Raw genomic sequence first — 12,509 nt, forward strand, 5'->3', positions numbered from 1 at the left:
GCTTGTGCCTTTTTCTGGCTTGGGGGGCCATAAAAGTCATCTAATTTCTTTTTAGAAAAATAAATAAATAATATATATATATATATATATATAATATTTTATAAATTTTTAGCCAGATTTCATTTAATATATAGATTTGTTTCTGAAAAAAATGTTCTTTAATTTAATAATATAAAGTTATAGAAATTCCCAAAATGTCATTAATTAGGGTGAAAATTCAATAACAATTAAAATAAATAAATAAATTAAACATTTATAATTATGAAAGCATTTCCAATTTTTTATCGGGTACGAGTAAAAATCTTTGCACCAACTCAAAATTTTATGTCAGTTAGGTTAGTGACTCGAACTATCCGAATAGAGTTCACAACCCAATTCAACCTTCATTTTAAGCCGAGTTGCTGAATTATTTTTGTATTATTATTTTTAAAATTATATTTATTCATATATATATATATAAATAATTAAAATTATGTAAAATTCAAATATTCAATATTTACCAGTCATAATATTATATCATATATTACATTTTTTTATTTTATTTATAATTTTTTTTAAAATGAATTTTTTATTATTGTTTTTTAAAATTACAGTTTTATTGTTAGTCCAGACTCCAACATACCAAGCCGACAGGTCGACTTTCTAATTCCCTTCGCTTGCGCACAAAGCTAATTACGTCATTTACAGCGACATGTCGTTCGCCCGCAAAATATTGGCAGAATCATCGGACATTAGAAAATGACGAAATTACCCCCAAACACCGTCACAATCCTCCAGTCAAATCCGTAACTTCACTCAAACCCGAATCTACCGGGGTTGGAAATTGATCTGTTCTTTCTTATAAATCATCGCCATTATCTTCGTTTTCATCTGAATCTCGAGTTCCTCTGATTCTCGATGGAGACTCTCTCCGCCCTCCCTTCCTCTTCATGGCCGGAATCCAACTCCAATCCCAACACTCCGCCTGCTATTGCCGACTCCGAACGCTTTGATTCTGATTCCGTTTCGTCGTTGCCGCCTCAATCGCCGCAGACAGTGGAGACGGCTGGTTTGTCCACGGCGGCGGTTGATTCGCTCGCTTTGCAGCCTTCTCTTCTTCATCTCTCATTCAATCAAGACCATGGCTGCTTTGCTGCGGGCAGTGATCGAGGGTTTCGGATCTACAATTGCGATCCGTTCCGTGAGATTTTCAGAAGAGATTTTGAGCGTGGGGGTGGTATTGGCGTTGTGGAGATGCTTTTTCGGTGTAATATTTTGGCTCTTGTTGGTGGTGGACCTGAACCTCAGTACCCGCCTAATAAGGTCATGCTTTGGGATGATCATCAGAGCCGGTGTATTGGGGAGCTGTCGTTTCGGTCTGCTGTTCGGGGGGTTCGGCTACAGAGAGACCGAATTATTGTTATTTTGGAGCAGAAGGTTTTTGTGTACAATTTTGCGGACTTGAAGCTGCTGCATCAGATCGAAACTATTGCGAATCCTAAAGGGCTTTGTGCTGTTTCTCAGCTGAGTTCTTCGCTTGTGCTTGTCTGCCCTGGATTGATTAAGGGGCAGGTTAGGGTTGAGCATTATGCCTCTCGACGGACAAAGTTTATCATGGCTCACGACTCGAGGGTTGCTTGCTTTGCGCTTACGACCAACGGGCAGTTGCTTGCTACAGCGAGCTCCAAGGGAACTTTGGTTCGGATATTCAATACAATTGATGGAAATTTGCTCCAAGAGGTGTGTTCATCTTGGAATTAAAATTGTTCATCTGGGTTTGTTCTGTGTTGTCGGAATCTCAGTGTAATGTTGTTTTTCTGAACTAAGCTGCGATCTAATTCTCCCCATTTAGTTTTGAGTTTGTAGGAATTTACATGACTTCTTTATGAAGTATCGAATTTGGCAGTGAATTTACTTTGTATTATCTTGGTATGATGTATAGGTACGGAGAGGCGCAGATAGGGCGGAGATATACAGTTTGGCCTTCTCATCGACTGCTCAATGGCTGGCAGTCTCCAGTGACAAGGGGACCGTCCACGTATTCAGTCTTAAATTCAATTCTGGGTCTCTTCAGAATGATATGTATCAGAATGATTCTTCTCTTTCCGTCTCACCATCTGGCTCCTCATTTTCGTTCATCAAAGGTAATGGAACCATTTGTGTCTAACCACGGATTTCCACTGTATTTGGATATTACTATTTCATAAATTCTTTGAATTGCTTTGAAATCACTTAGACTGGAATAAAATACAAAATCTGGTATAACAGCCAAGGAGTCCTTTGAAAATTTACTGGCATACTCCTGAAAAGAACACTTAGACTGGAATAAAATACAAAATCTGGTGTTGGGCAGCCACTGTCTCCTTATTTTAGTTGTATATTCCATTTTTCTTTCCATCTAAGAAGTTCGAATGCTTTAGTTTGGCTAGCGTGTCCATCGTGTTGAACACTTGGACATCTTGACACTTGAGGACATGTATCGAACATTCTTAGTATAGCAGATTTGTTGGACATTAGTTGTACAAAGTTAATTTAGGGCCCACATGTATTAAGTAGAATAAACTTCGAGAGAGAAATACATCAAAACTCAAATTTTAAGCATATAAATTTATGAACATATAGATTTTGAATTTCTTTCTTTTGCATAAAATTTTTATATATTTTAATGATGTCTGTCCTTGTGTGTGTCCTAAATTTGAACAATGTCTCAGTGTCTCGCGTCTATAACCATGCTTCTTACCTTCGAACAATACTAAACGAAAGGAAAGAGATGGGATATTCTCCTTATTTTTTTGCAGTCGGATATCCCTTTTTGCCTTTGGATCTAATGAACAGTCTTGCACCTGCAGGTGTGCTGCCAAAGTATTTCAAGTCAGAGTGGTCTGTTGCTCAGTTTCGATTGCATGAAGGGTCTCGGTATGTTGTTGCGTTTGGTCACCAGAAGAATACAGTGGTGATCCTTGGAATGGATGGAAGGTAAATAGTCTTTGTAGTTCTTCTCTTACTATTGGGATTTTTTCATTTCTTTTTCAATTAATTATAATTCTGCAGAATAACAATTAAGATGAGGGTTGCTTGGGTATCCCAACTACGATTTCGATGATATTAGATAAATATTTTTAATGTGAACGCTTTATTTTCATAGACTGATAATAGACAATATTTTCTTTCTACTTTAACTTGAACCATTTGTTATTTGCTTCATTATCTTTTCTTTAGCATTGCCTAAGTCGTGTTAGCTTCCATTAGATCTGGTATTCTGTTTGGTCGTTTAACCGCTGCGTTGGAAGTTTTAGAATCTTGATGTGCCATTTTTAATTATTGCAGCTTCTACCGATGCCAATTTGATGCGGTGGATGGCGGAGAGATGACACAGCTTGAATATCACAACTTTCTAATGCCAGAGGAAGCCTTCTAGCCCAGTGTACTCTTTATTTCAGTTCTGTTGTAAGCATATTCTCTTCCTAGATCCTCTATTGCTTGTAAATAGATCTATGCATGTACAGATTGGCCTATGTTCGTCTCAGGGAAAAAAAAAAGGAAAAAGAAGAATTCTATTATTGCCCCCCATGTTCATATTTAATTTTCTTAACTTATTTGGCCTTATGAACAATTGTATACTCCAAACATGGGGAAAAGAAAACGTGTCTCCTGAAATTATTGCGAATGCAATAGGCTTTGATTGACTGTAATGCTAGCCTTCTGGATTTACCTGATGAAATTGAGACCTAAAATGAAGAGCTTACCATTAATGTACACATTCTTCTAAGAATAGCCTGCAGGTAGAAAAGTTGAACTAAATGATGGAGGACTTATTTATAGCGGAAGTTCAAGAAGTATACATATGAAGGTAACGGTATTTCGAACTGTAGCCTGCATTCTTTAGTGTATTTGAGGTATTAAAAATATGTCAAACTACTGTTGGAGTGTTTAGAGATCTGATTAGGCTTTTTTAAAACGAACAGAATGTAGTCAGTCAATCGTGTTAGAGATCTGATTAGTCCTCTTGGCTAAGTTAAGTGTTGTATATGTTTTTTTTTTTTTTTTTTTTACAAAATAAGGTTTCTTAATCATTCTACAAAGATTTTATGGTAGATGACAAGATCCATGTAAGTGGTTTAGATTCAAGGAGGCAAGTTACAATTAGCTAGTTGTAGTTATGGAATTAATGACCATGAAAATTACAACGATTAATAGATTAATAGATTAATAGAAAGGTTTATTTTCAAGGCTATAAATAGTCAATTCATGTTATTGATTTTGTAGGAAGATTTTGGATATTACAATTGTTTTAGAAAATTGTCTTCTTAAGTTGTGGGCTTGTTCAATTGCATTTTTTGTGTTTAGATTTGCATGCTAAAGTCATTCAAGTAATATTGATTAAACTATCGTGTGGACTGATTCGAATCTTAGAAACAAGTTTTCTTTACTTTTGATCTTAATCATCTGTTCCAAAACTTTCTCTTTGGGTTGATCTTATCGTTTTGGGATTCTTAGATTTAAAGGTCTTGTTTTTCAACCAGATTCATAGATCAAATTCTAAGAGTTCCATAATTTTTTTTTTTTTTTTTTTTTTTTTGAATTATCCGTTGGTTCGGTTATACTATGCTTTTAGAGATGATTAGGGACACCTAGGTTGAGAATAAGGAGAGAAGTAGATGATCTGATTACTGGACTGTAAGCTTTAGCAAAAGTTAAGTTTCCAACTATGTTGTAGAGTGGTTTTGCCATTGTTTGCTTCTGTTCTGGAATATTAAGAAAATGATTTTGTTGGTGTGAAGAGCATTGATCTCAGCTTCCATGTTAGAATATGGGGAGCTTTTACTGATTAAGAGGGAAAGATTGTGAATTTTTTATAGTGGCATAGGCCAGAAGCTCTCGTCAGAGACAAAACTGGTCAAAATTTAGCTCATTGATTGTATTTGTATGGTTGGATGCTGTGGAGTAAAAACATTCTACATTTACTCATTGTAAAAACTTCCCCTACATGAATTTGAATTTTTAGAGCTCATCACACAGGTTTTACCAGCCTATTTCTAAGTGATAGTAAGTTTTTACGAGACTGTTCTAACTTGAATGTTCTTGCGATCATTAGTTCTAAGTTGAATGTTCTTGACAGGTCCATAGATTTTCAATTTTGTGTCTAGTATAATCAAACTAGCGACATATTAGATCCTCTCATTCGATCTCAAAGTTCTAGAAATTTAGTGTTTCGAGGTGGATGTGTAATCTTGAAACTTGTGCTGTTTGAAGTTATGGCTTCTCTCTCTACTGCTTAGCATTACGACAAGGGTATAAAGTCCAACTCTTCACCTTTGTTACTAATGTCTTGTAAACTATTCTCGTATTCTTTCAAAAGTTGCAATATACTTGAGGTTTCGATCTTCGTATACATTTCAAAACCATGATTAAAATAGAAAATATGAATATCATTTCTTTAGATAGAAAATATCGTAGCACCAACGTGTCGTTTTAGGTCTTTGCCATGCCGAATTTCGTTCAAAGTTCTAGTAGATTTTTTCGGTGTAGTTTTGAAACTTATTTTTACCATATTATTTTTACCTCTTTTTAGGAATAGATATATATATATATATATATATATATATATTAATTTTCAAACAAATTAGTCAGTCTTATTTTTGGTAGGAAACAGAGGATAGTTAATCTAATTATTTATTGAAAAATTAAACCCATAATTCAAATTAAAGATTCAATTTCAGCTTTCTTAATTTTTATAAATCTTAAAATTAGTCATTTGAATTTATTTCCATTAAGACTGATTTAAATAGTCATAATATTTCCAAAATTAATGAAACTAAATATTTTTGAAATAAAAGTTTTAAGATATATTTGTAAAATTAAAATTAAATATATGAAAATACAGATATTAAAATAAAATGAAATTAAAAATATATATTTACTAAAATTACATCTTGAACCAAAATTGTAAGATACCATTTTAGATTTCCATTATTGGGTGGCAAGTTGGCGACTTTGACTCCATGACGTCAGCGCATATGCAATAATTCTTCCCAACTTTAATATATAACAATTATTTAATTTAATTTAATTTTCATCGTAAAAAAATATTAATAAGTTTCATTGGGCATTAATTTATTCCAGACAAAATATAACAAGTTTTCTTAGAAAGGTTAAAATAGTAATTTATCCAAAATTTTAAAATATTTGATTATTAATAATTTTAATAGACTATAAATATATTTTTGAATTTAAAAAAAAAATTAATAAAATTTATAGAAAATTCAGAAATGGGAATGTGGACCATAATTTATGGGCGGGGAAAAAGTCTGGAAGATCATTTCAGACATGACTGTTGCAGCTACCTCAATTATGGATCCGCGTTCTGTGATTCCATTCATTTCCCACTTCAAATCACCGAGCTTCAATCACTTTACGATTGAATCCTTCCCTTTTCTTTTTCAATTCTCTATAAGAACCTTCAACAATTCCTGTTTCCCGACGCACCCATCTCAATTTCTTTGTTCCCAAATCGATTTTCTTTGAAATGGCGAGCATCAAAGTCCATGGAAGCCCCATTTCCACCGCCACAGCCAGAGTTCTTGCTTGTCTTTACGAGAAAGATCTCGAATACCAGTTTGTTCTTCTGGACATGAAGAATAATGAGCACAAGAAAGAGCCCTTCCTCTCCATCAATGTGAGTGTTATGTAATTGTTTGTGACTTCGATTTTTGTGGTGTTTGTCGATTGTTTCTTAGTGGGGTTTCGTTGAATTTCTGCAGCCGTTTGGTCAAGTTCCTGGGTTTCAAGATGGGGATCTCACGATTTTCGGTAATTACTACGTTTTCTCTTGCACTCATATCTGTTTGATGAAATATTCGCTATGAAAATGTAGTTTGCGCTCAAGGTGTTCGATGAAATGCTCCTACTCTGTTTCATTATTTTTAAAGTCATCTTTGGTTTATTCTAGTTTTTATACTTCTCTTACATCCATTTTAGTCAATTTCTTCTGAAAAGTTATTATTTGGTCTCTGTTTGCGAATTTTTTGCATATGATCATGTGCTCTGTTGCATTCTATCTGTTTGATGAAATTCCACTATGAAAATGTTGTTTGCACACAAGGTGTTTGATGAAATGCTCCTACTCTGTTTTCATTTTTTTTAAAGTAATCTTTGGTTGATTCTAGTCAATTTCTTATGAAAAGATATTACTTTGATCTCTGTTTGCAAAGTTTTTGCATATGTTCTTCATATCAAAAACCTTTTATGATGAAATTGTGATTGAAAGTGGAATTTGTTAATTCAAGAATCAAGGGCCATTACCCAGTACCTGGCCTCCGCCTACGCCAGCAAGGGAAACCAATTGCTGTCGGACGACCCAAAGAAAGCAGCGATCATATCAACATGGATTGAAGTGGAAGGCCACCACTACGACCCACCGGGGGTAGCGCTGTCGTACGAGTATCTTGTCAAGCCACTATTCGGTCTGGGCGAGACAGATCCCGCCGCCGTGGCTGAGAACGAAGCTAAGTTGGGGAAAGTTCTTGACATCTACGAGAATCAGCTTGGCAAAAGCAAGTTCTTGGCTGGCGATACGTTCAGTTTGGCAGATCTGCACCACATCCCCAATGTGCACTACTTGTTGGCGACGCCATCGAAGAAGCTGTTCGAGTCACGGCCGCGCGTTAATGCTTGGGTTGCTGAGATCACTGCAAGGCCTTCGTGGGGCAAGGTCCTTGCCTTGCGCAATCAGAAATTGTAACCATCCTTAGAAAGGATATTTATTTATATTTAGTCTTGATATATAGGCAAATATCTTTGAACATATTTGCTATAATAAAATCTTACCTTATTTATGTCGTGTCACACATCAATGTTTGATTTTCATCTATTATTTTGAAATCATAGACAGTAAATTTTCATCTAGAATCTCATGTCTTGACGTACCCCAATGTTTGATTAGTCAACATCCTCCACATACTTTGTGTCGTGGTTATGCTTGTCCAAGGCATATTGTCTATGGTTGCATAAGATGTCCAGGTCATGTTTATCCAGGACGTCCTGTCTATGGTCGCATGTTCGTTTCAGACTCACACGCTTTCATCTTAGATAGGTGTTTAGTTGTGTAATACGAATGCGTATGATCGTTCACCAAAATCATGTCTGCACCATCATGTCTGCACCGCCGGGGCTAAAATTGTCACTTTTGTTCCTACATAGAAGTGTTCCTTTATTTGCTTATAGTCATGTAAAGTTGCTTTCTTCTTTTCTTCAAATCGTTTTCAAATGTATTTCCTCGCTCATGTTTTCTAATACCTTTCTCGCAAACGTGATTGGAAACCCGGACATATGCCGACGTTGTCTGCGACGTCCAAATTTCACACGTCTGACTTGTTTGCTGGGTTAGAACAAGTGCCGCACAATCGCTATCTCGCGATTGTAACACCGTGTTCGTTGTTGTCAAAAGTTCATATAATATATATAGGACAACAAAGCAAGTGATACAGAGAGCTCAGATGTAAATAAAAAGGCAACCACACCATCTTTATTCAAGTTTTCATGTCCCATCACACATCAAGTAAAGGATAGATAAGTGAAATCAACGTTTTATTAGCGCAAAGCAAGCACCTTAGCCCACGCAGGCCTGGCCATGATATCAGCCGCCCATGCATTGACATGGGGCCGAGATTCAAACAGTTTCTTCATCTGTGTCCCAAATAAGTAGTCTATGGTTGGGAGATGGTGCAAATCAGCTAAAGTGAAGGACTCACCTCCCAAGTATTTGGACTGAGCCAGCCTATCCTCATAGATATCAAGAACTTTAGCTAGCTCAGCTTCACTTTGCTCAACTACTGCAGCATCTGTCTCACCCCAACCAAGCAAAGGCTTCAAGCAGAGCTCGAGGACCAGCTTCGAGGCTGGTGGATCATAATGGTGGCTCTCCACTTCAATCCATGTCAATACGATCGCCGCTTTCTTGGGGTCTTGGAAAATCAATTGGGTTCCATTATTAGCATAATTCCCTACGATATACTGCGTGATTGCCCTGGATTCTACACAGAGACAATTTATCAAACACCTTGTGTGCATAAAGCTAAAAACCATGAATTGCTCTGTTTCCTAAATAAATTTTACCAAAAAGCGTCAAATCTCCATCTTGGAACCCAGGAACTTGACCAAACGGCTGAAATCAAATCAACCAAGCAGAATCCAATGAAAACCCCACGAAAATTAAAGCAATGGCAATAGTAGGAAACTTACATTGATGGAGAGAAATGGCTGTTTCTTGTGTTCCCCTTCGTGCATCTTGAGTTTGACGAACTCGTATTCAAGTTCTTTCTCGTAGAGACAAGCTAGAACCCTGCATGTGGGTCCGGAAAAGGGAACTCCGTGGACTTTAATGGAGGTAGCCATTGATTCTTCGGCAGGGATTGAAAATGGAGGTGGGTTTGTGAAGGGAAGTGCAGAATTATATAGAAAAAAAGAGATGGGAGGCAATAATCGAGCAGAGACGAAGAAATCAAGGTGGAATTTGTCATGAAATTGTTTAATGGAAGCGTGATTTGGTGGCGGAGCGGCATCTGTTGGGAAGAAAGCTGATGCAAATTGTCAACTACAAGCTGAGAACCGATTCTTTTCCCTAAATCTTTATGAATTCCATTTCTATTTTATTATTTTAAATTATTCTCTCAAAATATTTAATTAGAATATTTAAAAATATTTAGTAAGTGATCGGACCACTTACTAATCATGTTTGTTGGACGATGAAAGTCCCACATCAGCTCATTTAAGGAATGTTTATAAACAAGAAATACTCTCTCCATTGGTACGAGACCTTTTGGGAAAGCTCAAAACAAAGTCATAGAGATTATGTTCAAACTGGACAATTTCATACTATTGTGGAGAGTCGTGTTCGTCTAACAATGTTTATAGTCTTAAGTTCAAAATTCATTCACGGGTGAGTTTAGATATATATTATTAGACACACGGTCCATCCACATGCATGTAAACCCACTAGGTGAGTATCCCGTTTTCGTGAACCCTAGGTCTGCATATAGGCTTGCGCTTATGTAGCTGAGTCATAGTACGCAATACGACCCGAAACCATTCTTATAAGTAATCAATGTTAAATATACATAACAAGTATGAAGTCCCACGTTAAAATCATAGTTTCGTAGGATGATACTTACAATACTTTAATTATATCACGACATAAATTATTTATGAAGCTAATATGTATTATCGTGTCATTTTGTCATACTTAGAACACATTTATAATAAATATAAAGTAGTTTGCAACTCACCTTAGCCGATCATTCCTAGGTTAAGCATATTTATGGAACTACTAGAGCCGAGGGGAGCCATGGGAGAGTAGCGAGCTGGGGCTAGGAACTTAGCTGTGGCTGGGAGGGTTGCGATCGACGAAGCTATGTGCACACGCCGATTGGACCAGCGCTTGTTGTTGGAGCGCTCGTGGGTGAGCCTGGTTAGCTGGAAGAACGCTTCAGCGCTGGGCCACGCTTGTTGCTGAGCTCGGCTGCGAGAACGTTGGGCTAGAAATTAAAAAAATAAATAACAAAGAATTAAACTGCGCATCCGGGGAATCGAACCCCGGTCAGTACCGTGGGAGGGTACTATGATACCACTACACTAGATGCGCTGATTGATACTGTTATTTAATTATTATTTATTTCTTTATATTTTTACCCAACATACGGTTAAAATACCTTAATATTTCGTGATAAACATTTGATTTCGAGTTCATAATATTTAAAATTATCAAAAATAACTTTCTAATTTATCTAAAATCAATTCGAGTTTCGTCGATTCGACTTCAAATGTAACAGGTACCTCTACACAAATTCTAATAAAAATTATGAATTGATCTCGAGACTCGAATCAAACCAAGGATCAGAAAACGTTTCGAACTCTCTAACCCAAAACTAACTAAATACATTTAAACTCGAGCTTTATCGACTAATTTTTTAATACATATAATTTAATGAGATTTTATAACGTAATTTCTCATATGATAGTCAGATATTAACAGAGATTACTTGACATGTATCCAATTTTTTAAGGTAAAAAATTCAAATACTTAAGTTAAAAAAAATTTAAAAATACTAATAAATTTTAAATTGCAAAATTAATTATCCAATTAATGTAATTAAACTATAACTATCTTATTTTAACAATTTTTTTATTTCCTACCTAACAAAAAATTTGTTTCAAGTCAGATCCGTGGGTTAAGGTCTATCCAAGATCATCAAACATGCAAGTTCGAATCATTATACAACATAAAAGAAAGGTAGCTATCGTTGGCTAACCGAGTCAGAAATGACGATCGAGCAGCACCCAGAGTGGGTACCTATCTCGAGAGAAAACAATATGAATATGGGGTCGAATTCTTGTTTGCAAGTCCCTTCGCTCGACTCATATAGACCAAGCTTGCAATATACGAGATTTTGGCACAAAAAACCTATAATTAATAACATGCTCTCGATTTAATACCTAATCAATTCCACTTAATGATTGTCCTTCCATTTATTTTTCATTTTATACCTAACTAATTTGACTCGAGAGGTTAAATCTTTCATAAGTAAAAAATAAATGTGATTTTTTTTCTAGTTCAAACATAAGAGTAGCCATTTAATTATTAATGGGTCAATTGGTACGGGTCTTGCCACGTGAAATTGGGTGGACCCAGACCAACCTAGGTGCATAAGTATTTGCAGAATCATCCCCGAGAAAATACTGTGTTACCTATGGACGATGAACAAGATGTGTTTCAAATGCCGATATATATATATATAGACTAATAATTGTATCAATTTAAATTTTAACATTTCATAAATTAATTATTTATAAAAATTTATAAAAATTATTTTTATTTAATATTATGTTCTTTCTTTGCATTTAAATAGTTTTGACTACAAATTGAGTTTTTTTTTTCTAATATTTAATACTATTTAATATTATTTAATACATAGTTATAATTAGAAATAACTATTAAAACTAGATTAAAAAAATAATAAAAAGTTTTATCTTTTTCAACCGTCTAATTAATATAGACCTAATATATTCGTAATACACCATATTTTCTCTTTAAAAAATATTATCAAAATAGTCATATTTATTATGATTTTTTGGAATTTTGCAATAAATTAATTAATATCAGTTTAATTTATAGGAAGCAGCATTTTATTTTTAATTTTCAAAAATAAAAAACTAAAAATAAATGGCCCTCGAAAGAGCAACGGTCAAAAATAGTTCGACAAAGACAAACTATTTCATAAATGAACGGTCGAGATCAATCTCGAAGTTCTTTTGCTTTGGCATCTGGCCTCTTCGATCAGAAGGTTTACTAAAAGGCGAAAAGTAAGGTGTCTATGTCAGTACCCCATTTCGAGTATCTCATACTGATTGGGTTAAATGAGTCAAGTTTTCGAGAATCTTTCTTGGCAGATAGGACGACCCCTGTTTGTTTTTATCGTTCGGCGGCCGACGTCTAGAATTTCTCAATCTCGTCTTTTATCCAAACTGGGAACTTT

At 35.3% G+C, this 12,509-nt stretch overlaps 3 protein-coding genes and 1 non-coding gene across 4 annotated transcripts; 2 read left to right on the top strand and 2 right to left on the bottom strand.

Moving 5' to 3' along the window:
- Positions 1-842: 842 nt before the first annotated feature.
- LOC111461124 (autophagy-related protein 18a-like) lies at positions 843-3,671 on the top strand. Its single transcript, XM_023104616.1, has 4 exons — positions 843-1,719; positions 1,922-2,123; positions 2,829-2,955; positions 3,307-3,671. Exons 1-4 carry the CDS (start codon positions 898-900, stop codon positions 3,395-3,397), a joined length of 1,242 nt encoding a protein of 413 aa, XP_022960384.1. The 5' UTR covers positions 843-897; the 3' UTR covers positions 3,398-3,671.
- A 2,609-nt stretch (positions 3,672-6,280) lies between these two features.
- On the top strand, positions 6,281-7,826 carry LOC111460651 (glutathione S-transferase PARB-like). The gene is made up of 3 exons (XM_023103865.1): positions 6,281-6,655; positions 6,741-6,789; positions 7,266-7,826. Exons 1-3 carry the CDS (start codon positions 6,506-6,508, stop codon positions 7,718-7,720), a joined length of 654 nt encoding a protein of 217 aa, XP_022959633.1. The 5' UTR covers positions 6,281-6,505; the 3' UTR covers positions 7,721-7,826.
- A 655-nt stretch (positions 7,827-8,481) lies between these two features.
- LOC111460942 (glutathione S-transferase PARB-like) lies at positions 8,482-9,564 on the bottom strand. The gene is made up of 3 exons (XM_023104320.1): positions 9,220-9,564; positions 9,094-9,142; positions 8,482-9,011 (listed from the first exon to the last, which is right to left on the bottom strand). The coding sequence occupies exons 1-3, from the start codon at positions 9,370-9,372 to the stop codon at positions 8,569-8,571; spliced, it is 645 nt and encodes a 214-aa protein (XP_022960088.1). The 5' UTR covers positions 9,373-9,564; the 3' UTR covers positions 8,482-8,568.
- Positions 9,565-10,547: 983 nt separating this feature from the next.
- Positions 10,548-10,618, bottom strand: TRNAG-CCC. The gene has a single exon. It is a non-coding gene; the product is annotated as a tRNA-Gly (tRNA).
- Between the last annotated feature and the right edge of the window lie 1,891 nt (positions 10,619-12,509).

Source organism: Cucurbita moschata, unplaced genomic scaffold (genome assembly GCF_002738365.1).
Source record: "Cucurbita moschata cultivar Rifu unplaced genomic scaffold, Cmos_1.0 Cmo_Scf00024, whole genome shotgun sequence".
In the NCBI taxonomy this organism is placed as follows: Eukaryota; Viridiplantae; Streptophyta; class Magnoliopsida; order Cucurbitales; family Cucurbitaceae; genus Cucurbita; species Cucurbita moschata.

Bases quoted from the DNA above. Each gene is read 5' to 3' on its own strand.
- LOC111461124 (XM_023104616.1), top strand. From the start codon at position 898: ATGGAGACTCTCTCCGCCCTCCCTTCCTCTTCATGGCCGGAATCCAAC. The intron at 1,720-1,921 runs GTGTGTTCATCT...TATGATGTATAG, and splicing joins ATGGAAATTTGCTCCAAGAG to GTACGGAGAGGCGCAGATAG. The intron at 2,956-3,306 runs GTAAATAGTCTT...TAATTATTGCAG, and splicing joins ATCCTTGGAATGGATGGAAG to CTTCTACCGATGCCAATTTG.
- LOC111460942 (XM_023104320.1), bottom strand. From the start codon at position 9,372: ATGGCTACCTCCATTAAAGTCCACGGAGTTCCCTTTTCCGGACCCACA. The intron at 9,143-9,219 runs GTAAGTTTCCTA...ATTTGATTTCAG, and splicing joins AGCCATTTCTCTCCATCAAT to CCGTTTGGTCAAGTTCCTGG. The intron at 9,012-9,093 runs GTAAAATTTATT...GTCTCTGTGTAG, and splicing joins TGGAGATTTGACGCTTTTTG to AATCCAGGGCAATCACGCAG.
- LOC111460651 (XM_023103865.1), top strand. From the start codon at position 6,506: ATGGCGAGCATCAAAGTCCATGGAAGCCCCATTTCCACCGCCACAGCC. The intron at 6,656-6,740 runs GTGAGTGTTATG...GAATTTCTGCAG, and splicing joins AGCCCTTCCTCTCCATCAAT to CCGTTTGGTCAAGTTCCTGG. The intron at 6,790-7,265 runs GTAATTACTACG...TGTTAATTCAAG, and splicing joins TGGGGATCTCACGATTTTCG to AATCAAGGGCCATTACCCAG.